The following is an 8,741-nucleotide window of genomic DNA, read 5'->3' as shown; positions in this document are numbered from 1 at the left end:
TAAATACTTTCACGACTAAATTCACACACGAAAAACGACATATCACTTATAATTTTCTTAATACTCACTTATTTCAAACAAGGCTTCGATAGGCACTTGTCTATAGTTTACATAATTCTATTTTTGATATTGCTTTCACCTGCCTTTAAAAACGTTTTAATATCAAATAAAATGTTTGTAAACTCACAAGACTAACGAGTTTCGTAGTAGTGGATATTGAAAATAGAACAATGTCGCAGGTATTATATAAATCTCTGAAGTCTACAGTTATCAATTAAGCAGTTTAGTGAGTATTCTTTCTCTTTGATTGCATGGTCTAGTGGGAAGCATGTCTGAGTGTAGTTCAAGGGATACCGGGTTCGATTCCAAATTTGAAAAACATATTATACAAATATATTATTATATATTTAACATAATTTTATTAATGTATTCAACAAATTATGTACGGAATTTTCAAAATTTAAATAGGGAATAGATAGATGACAATGCTAAAACGACCCCTTTATGTTATGTACCACTTCTTGATACTGGGTCATTTTACCAAGTAATAAATGATAGTTCTTTTTTTTGCATTTAACGGAATTTATGTAAATTGATCCAATATTAACATATAAAGCAGTAGATAGAAGAGAATATAAAAATACTCATTTGTCTTGTTTAGTTGCTTTATTGAATCACATGTAATAAAAATCGCTGTCCGTTTCATTACATTTTAAAGTTAATTTTTACAATGGAACAGTGCTCTTTATAGTAAATTCTTTTAAAATAGTAGTTTCGAGTAATATATATTAAATTATAAACTGATACACAAACAAAAAAGGTGAATAATTATTCGTTTATAAGAATTATGTACCTACATTATTTCTTCGATAGAAATGAAATTTGATTTTAAATTATGATTTGATTCTTTTCTATTTCCAATATACATTTATTATTTTGAGCACTTCAGTGAAATCAAATTTAACTATCTTAAATTTTAATTTAATGAAGGTACCAAAGTTGCTTACAATATTTTTTATAATTTAACTACTAAGGAAAAATATAATATCAGTCCTCAAATAATTTCACTACTAAGTATATTCCTATGTAACCAATTAAAACTCGATCTTTGGTAAAACGCTTTGGAAACAAATTAATATTTAATGCACATATTGTACCACAATTATACATACAAAACATTTATTTTAATGGTACTTAATAGCCTTTTCTTAATCACCAATTATTTTTGCTGCTATTATATTCAAACCGTCCCTTTCTTTTGTTTTGAATGACGTGAGATAGCAACACAATTCGGTCGAGTAATTTTCAGTTGGTCATTAAGAAATAAGCACAGCATTTAAACCATAAACAAAAAGTGAATAAGAAACGAACAATATTCATTATGCTAATTATTATATAAGAAGCGACTTGAAGCCGCCATAAATATATTTTCATTATTTACACATCACTTAATAATACAAAAGTTAGGACTTATCATTAAATAATATAAGATTATCTATTTCAAAAACTTGAAGTCGTCGGATTTGATTTCAATAATTCAATATCGTTTGAGCTTGATTTTTAATTATTGTCTTTAAAACAAACTCTTTATTTGTAGTACATATTAATATCACTTATATTTCACAAAAATAAATAACCGTTCGCATAAAAATAACTAGCATTTGCTATTGAAAACGTTTAAACCCACATCAAATTCAAAACGCATTTGTGAATGTAAACGAGCGTTGCCTAAAATAATGAAACTCATCAAATATCACGTGTTATATTGCTGCACAAAAAAAGTAATCCACTGCTAAAAACATGCTAAAAACCATAGCTCAGTATAATAATGAAGCAATCCATATAATGTATCATGGATTAAAAATAAATAGAACACATTGGAGGCACGCAGAGTACCGTTTTACGTTAATATATTACATAGAATCAAGACATATTTACTGTATGTACATAGAAAGATCACGAAATGTCCGTGTCTCAGAAATCCGTGCAGTGTGGTTACACACAGCTTTCTTGGTGCGCTGCGAGTAGCGGGGTCCGTGTGGTCACCACCTCTCTGTGAGAGCGGAGCGCTCCGTTACTGGTTCTCTCATTCTGAAATTAATATACATCGATGTACTCATACGTACCTATTTTTTTATTGATGCGACTTCATGGAACACTTGATGATGATGTTTCGAAACCAAATGAACATATTACTTATGATAAATAGTTGTAATGAGATATAGTATTCTATGAGACATTTATATGGGTGTATGGTTTTGCGTAGTAGTAAAACTAAACAAAAATATAATTACAGTTCTCAAAAATTTAGTACCGAGTATAATGCTATTTTTTTAATGCCCGTATATTTTTTAATATTGAAAATTTTTATAATATAACTATTTATATTTCCACATCTACATAATTATTTATTCATATAATATTTGTGTAGGTGCCTTCTACAAACAGACAATTTCATTGGTTGCAATTTCTTTTAATATTTTATTTATAGTTAATAATTGTTATAAGCTTGTAAAATATGGGACGCATATTCTAAAATAAAGGAACTTATTATAAATATACATAACTGTTTAAACTGACATTAGGTATATCACCTGCCTCGACTTGAAGACATTAAAATAATGTTGAGATTACAACTTTAATTGTGTAAGTACTAAAATAAACCTTTGTGTTTAACAATTCCCGAACTTCATTACAAACTGCCATGTGTGAAATTGCGAACGGCGCTTATGAAGCGCGAAAATGGGCATAAATCAATCATTTCACCGAATAACTCGTTGTATAGGTATATAGGTATACATCTATCGGTTCAATTTTTCAAACGTCCCCACAATATAAGCGTATGGCTACAATTTTTAATTGGAACCTTGATTAACAGTTGTTTCGCCTCACAAATTGCGAAACAACAGCCCCCAGCTAGTTTAATGGCGGCTCCTTAAACACTCGTTTTTAATTTCGACGCAATTAATAGAGAAATCAATCGAACAGTAACATATAAAACCGCGAATTATTTTTTAATCAAAACACGAATTCAAAGGCGAGCCGATACAATTTTCGAAACGTTTCATATTGAAATATTTTCATATTTGTAAAAGTGCATTCGATCATTATACAAATCATTCATGTCTGTGTACGGGGAGCGATATTTCGATGCGGACCCATTATAACAATTTGCAATTTAAATGCTAGCTTCTCGAGTTCATTAAGCCAGAATATCCACATTTAAAATAAATAATGACCGCGATCCAAATTAAGATCTCATTATTGCAGTTGAAACCATCTGATAGTAATCAACGTAACGCGGATCAATTTTGCGGATAAGATTTTCATTCGATTTTATATCAAAAGTCGTAAATTCTGGGAGTCGATACTGGGATCCGAGAATTTCATTATAATTTACAAAATTTCAAATTTGAATAAATTGTTTAGTACTACTGATTCAATAAAACAAATAGTTAGTATTGAATTTGTGCAACCTGTGGTACTTGAACATTTTTGATAAATTACAAAAACAACACTATTCCTAAAGATATCCGAAACAAAAACATCAATAAAACATATCATTTAAAGAAGGAAATATAAACATAGAAAATATGTATGCGCATATAGGGTATCCCATACGTGGTAATGCGTAAATAGTGGGATTTTCAGTGGCCCTCTAACATTGGGGTTCGAAAACTGACTCAGTAAAAATATTATATTAACCAATTAATATTCCTTGAAAATATACTCAATACACAAGTACTTACAGACCTGTAATTCAGTGTTAGACGGGGGCGTGCCCGGCGACTGAGTTCGCAAACTTACTGCGCTTGATGAATTTTTTACTTCTGGCTTCACAACCGCTGAATATTCCGGCGGTTTCGGACAGTCAGCGTCTGCAAGAGAAATGCTATTATTCGCGATGAAATGGGTTTCGTTCAACTGCAAAGGAGTATTTACAGTGCGTGCTTGTTTATAAATGTAAAGTTCTTTTGCATTCGATATTACGTCAATGATAGTTTTAAATGATAATAATGCAGTCACGTCATAACATTGATAAATATATGTTTTATTTTTCCCGCTGCATGTGGATTCTTAATTAGTTTACATTTAACATATTTTATACCATTATATTAGTTGACATTTTTTCGTTGATTTTATGGACGCTCTTGTGCTATTTCCCATAATTATTTTATGTTAAGAATTATGAGAAATATCATGATAATAATAATCATAATGAAGCAAATGTGCTTACGTGAATGAAAATTGATAATTATTAAAATAAAAGTATATTATATTCCTGGCACAAAGGCTTATTTCCACATCTGATTAAAGAATAATAAATACTGGAGACTATGGGAAGTATTAATTAACGTCTTTGATATAAGTCTTACTAGCATAAGCCTTAGGATTTCTGTAACACAGATCTATGTCTGTTTTGTTTGTTTTATTATACATACCCTCAACTAAATGGTTTTAATTACGTTTTAGTTTAATAAAAATATTGTAATAATATTTTGCATTAAAATATTTGAGCATAACAATCTATATTAAGCATTTTAATCAAAGAATGTTCACGCGTGACTACGAATATAAACGAGATATCGAGTTTCATCGAGTTTTCAAACAAATTTATTCCTCCAAATTTACCAATTGCAATTAATATTAAATATTAGAAACTATCTCCATCTCTCTGTCTCTTGGTCACGCCTAAACCACACAACCGATTTGTATGAAATCTGGTGCAAAGTTAGTTTGAGACCTGATAAAGAACACATTATAGGTTTTATCCCGGAATTCCAACGGAAGCGGGAACTACGCCCGAAAAACCCCGGACATTGTATCTTTTCCTTTGACCACGCGGGCGAGCCTCAGCGAAAAGCTGGTAATTATATTAATTATAGACGCATATAGCATGTTCTGTTAAAAATGAAAGGAAAACACGCTTCCAGTGCAAGTGTGCATGGATCGATCCTCTCCCGGTCGTTGAATAATGACTCCAGCTTCGATAACGAAGCTCACATTTTAACGAACTTCCTACAAACCTTTTTATGCAATCGTTTATATTGTTAATTAATACAATGTATCAATTGTTTAATAAATGGGAGTATACGGGTAAATCGTCGCGTGTTTATACAAAAAAACATATCATAGCAAGCAGTATTTATTTTAAACAAAAAGCTTTTAACCGTAATATGAGTAATTTAATAATAAATATGAGATTTTTTAACTAAACTCAAATGCAAAAACTATTTTATTCGTGTTAACTTCTAAAAGTATTTATCAACAGCCATTATGTTTTTTTTTTTTTTTTATGTTACAGTCGGCAATAGAGCTGGTGGGACGCCTGATGGTAAGCGCTACCACCGCCCATGAACATTTGTAGAGGCATAAGGTCTTTTACAGACTTTACGCCTCTACAAATGGATTGCCGACTTTTTGGGAAGGGATTGAGAAAGGATTGGCCATAGGAATAAAGGAAAGGACATGGAAGGGTAAGAAAAAGGATATGGGCCTCCGGCTCCCCCACTCACCGAACGAAACACAGCAGAATGCTATTTCACGCCGATCTTCTGTGGGGGTGTGGTACTTCCCCGGTGCGAGCTGGCCCAATTTGTGCCGAAGCGTGCTCGACTACCACATACAAATATGTGATCTACCACCGAATCGGAGTGTCGCTTCTACAGATAAATAATCAGGAAGTGACTCGATGGTTTGCATTTCTATCACAACAAAACTATATAAATTCATTGGCTACTCATAATATTTCTGTTGTTGATTTAGTAAAATATTCCATGCATTTTTATAATAATCAAGATATTCGTTCATTATGTACTGAGGTTGTTTTTAATCAGAGAAGAAATTATTAAAATTTCTTGGTACTATACTTAGTGCCATGTCTTAACTATGTATAACCCATCGTTTTTCAGTTTCTTTTAAGAATCGAATCCTACACTATTAACTAAATCTCTTACACCCGACCCAGAAACCCGCCAATTTAGTTCAGAAACAGTAAAAATTCATTCCGACACGCCATCGATTAATTCTGGAAAAGTTTGCCGCAACAACAAATTTAATTATGAGATATCTCGTTTCACTTATTTACTTTCATCACTAACGGTAAATCTAAACAATAGAGGTCAATGACAAAGGTTTGAGTTCGCCGAAACATTTCACGGAACCATATAAATTGGTTTGTCGCTATTCAATTTAGAACTAATTAAGGTCGGAAGCTGGTATCAATATTTCCTGTATATGAAAAACTATCAACTCTCTGATATGTAGGGGCAATTGGATTCATCCCTGTATATAGATTTGGCCCCTATTTTTTAATCGGTCATTTGTATTGCAATTTATTTATAACCTTTTCCACAATATAGATCACCAACGTCCCGGGAGGGAAACACACCAGATCCAAAAATGGGACCAAATGACAATAATTTCCTATCAAAACGAAAATATTAAATCAAGTAACTAACCTAAAGAAGGAGCCGAATGATTAACCTTATTCCGTTTCATAACGCACATTGAATTTAAGAAAATTTTGTTATAATATATTACATAACATTTTAATTTTTTTTTTTCTTTTTCAATACTCTCGCGTATAAGAAATTAAATCCAATTCAGTTTACTAAAACGCTCTCGTAAACTGCTCAACTATTGAGAAAATAATATTTTGAATTAATTGCATTTGGAATCCATTTAGCCGTCTAGATATTAAATCTACGCTTATCGTTTGCTTTTAAACAACAAATAAATAAGTAAACGATTTGTTATCCAATGCATATAATGCAGCGTCACGATTACTTCTGCAGTAGTAATCAACCGATAGCAGAATTAAGCTTTCTCTCATATAAAATAGTAGAGAAAAATAAACAAAAGACGCGCTGCGCTAATCCTCTTAACTCAAAATAGAAAATGCTCCAACTATGTTTGTTCAGCTAATAAGATGACTTTCTAACATGACTTGACAATAATTACAATACAATTTAAGTTAACTTCCTTAGACATTTATTTTTATAAAGAAAGACGCGCGTAAAATATTTCTTTTGGGAACAATAGACAATCGATTCTCATACTATACTCAAATTTAAACTATACTCAAATTTAAAGTTATTTGGTAACTTGTTATGTACATACAACACGCACTAATTATAAGAAGATGCATAAGGCCACCCAGTAAGAACGTCTACCCGGTAACGATTGCGATATCGCGCACACCTGCGGTACACCTGCGGTTCCAGAAAAGATGACGGCAATCCACGACCGCGACGCTGCCCCGCCGAAGACACACTCTTGGTTCCAACATTGAACCGGAGGGACGTAGTAAATAAAAAGTGAAGTCCCGTGTCCCCTAGTGGGGGCAGATGATGTACATCCGTTTCACTGATCGATTTTCTTTAGGGACAAGTAGGTGATTAGCCTTCTGTGTCCTGCCAGACCGAGACATTTTTTTTTTGTGCGTCCCCACCGGGAATTGAACCCAGGACCCCTCGGTTCTACGCTCACGCGTTAACCACTGTACCAAGGAGGCGGTCGACGTAGTAAATAAGTTAGATATAATTTAAAATGTAATTTTTTTTATTACATTAAATTATTTATAAGTAAATTTCGGTTTTTTTTTGCGCCTTCGCGGGTCGGTCAATTTAATTAACTATTATGTTAGCTTGCTATTAAACTTTAATTTATATACAAAACAATCTTGTCATTATAAAAAAAATCATAATATTTACGTCGATCTGTTTTTTTCGCTTATTCTTTATAATTCCATAAATGTAATTTCCAACGACTTTACAGTTTATTAATATACTTTTGTCACAAAAAATCCAATATTGAAGTTTGATGAGAACCACTATAAATAACCTACACCCATACTAGTGCGAAGGTTATTTCAATGAGTCTTAAAATAGAAAAACATTCAAAGTTTTAGGCTCAGTCTGAATCAAAGCTAGCACGAATTTCGATATAAAACTCATTTATACCTCATAATTTTATTATTTAAATCATAGATATTCACATAGTGTTAGTAAACTTGATGAGAATACAGGAAAGTTTTGATACATTTCGAATTTAATTTCAAAGCCAGAAATTTGAGATGATTTGAACCCACATTATAAAACCTATCATCTATGTGTATATTTAATTTTGTCTTTAGGGAAAGTTTCGCTCCAAAAGGTATAAACAATATGCTAGCTAATGCCCGCAGCTTCGCCAGCATACCCAAAAAAATTCTGGTATAAAATTTAATCCCCTGTCCCCTGTCACCTTGACAGTAGAATTTATCAGAATCGATTCTTAACATATGCCGACATGGTAGTAACTATCTACATGCCAAATTTAAGCCCAATTGGTGCAGTATTTTGGCTATGCTTTAATAGATGAATCAGTCAGACACCTTTGCGTTAAATATATATTAAGATTATGATTTGATTATCCCTTTTTTTATAAATCTCATTAAAAGCTATGATTCATAAGACGATACAATGTAACGTCTATTTTAAAGCTAAACATAGTATAGGAAAGCCATCTAAATCCCACCTAATTAAAGATTGCTAATACTAATGAATCCTTACAAAATAGCGTCCAAGGAAGACGGGATAAAGTGACACGTCCATTATATCGGTCTATTCACCCTAATGACATGATCCTATCTCGGAAAGGCCCGTATTCATTCGTAATGGAAAATTACGAAATGTAAGTTGGGATCAATAACGAAACATGAAACATTGATCATGGAAACATTTTCTAATGGCAGTTTT

At 32.1% G+C, this 8,741-nt stretch overlaps 1 protein-coding gene across 4 annotated transcripts in view; it reads right to left on the bottom strand.

The window, feature by feature from the left end:
* Positions 1 to 677: 677 nt before the first annotated feature.
* The window catches only part of LOC119833648 (nephrin-like), a 164,713-nt gene continuing 156,649 nt past the window's right edge, over positions 678 to 8,741 (bottom strand). For 3 of the 4 annotated variants that reach the window (XM_038357751.1, XM_038357750.1, XM_038357752.1), the window contains exons 16-17: positions 3,754 to 3,878; positions 679 to 2,091 (exon numbers count right to left, since the gene is read on the bottom strand). In XM_038357751.1, coding sequence (XP_038213679.1) covers positions 1,996 to 2,091; positions 3,754 to 3,878 — 221 coding nt within the window. In that variant the 3' untranslated portion in view covers positions 679 to 1,995. Of the gene's footprint in view, positions 2,092 to 3,749; positions 3,879 to 8,741 lie in introns of all 4 variants that reach the window. The other variant, XM_038357754.1, reaches the window with a different exon arrangement.

The sequence above is a fragment of the Zerene cesonia genome, chromosome 17 (assembly GCF_012273895.1).
Source record: "Zerene cesonia ecotype Mississippi chromosome 17, Zerene_cesonia_1.1, whole genome shotgun sequence".
Lineage (NCBI taxonomy): Eukaryota > Metazoa > Arthropoda > Insecta > Lepidoptera > Pieridae > Zerene > Zerene cesonia.
The sequence above is the reverse complement of the archived record's forward strand: the minus strand, read 5'-3'. Positions and strand labels throughout refer to the sequence as shown.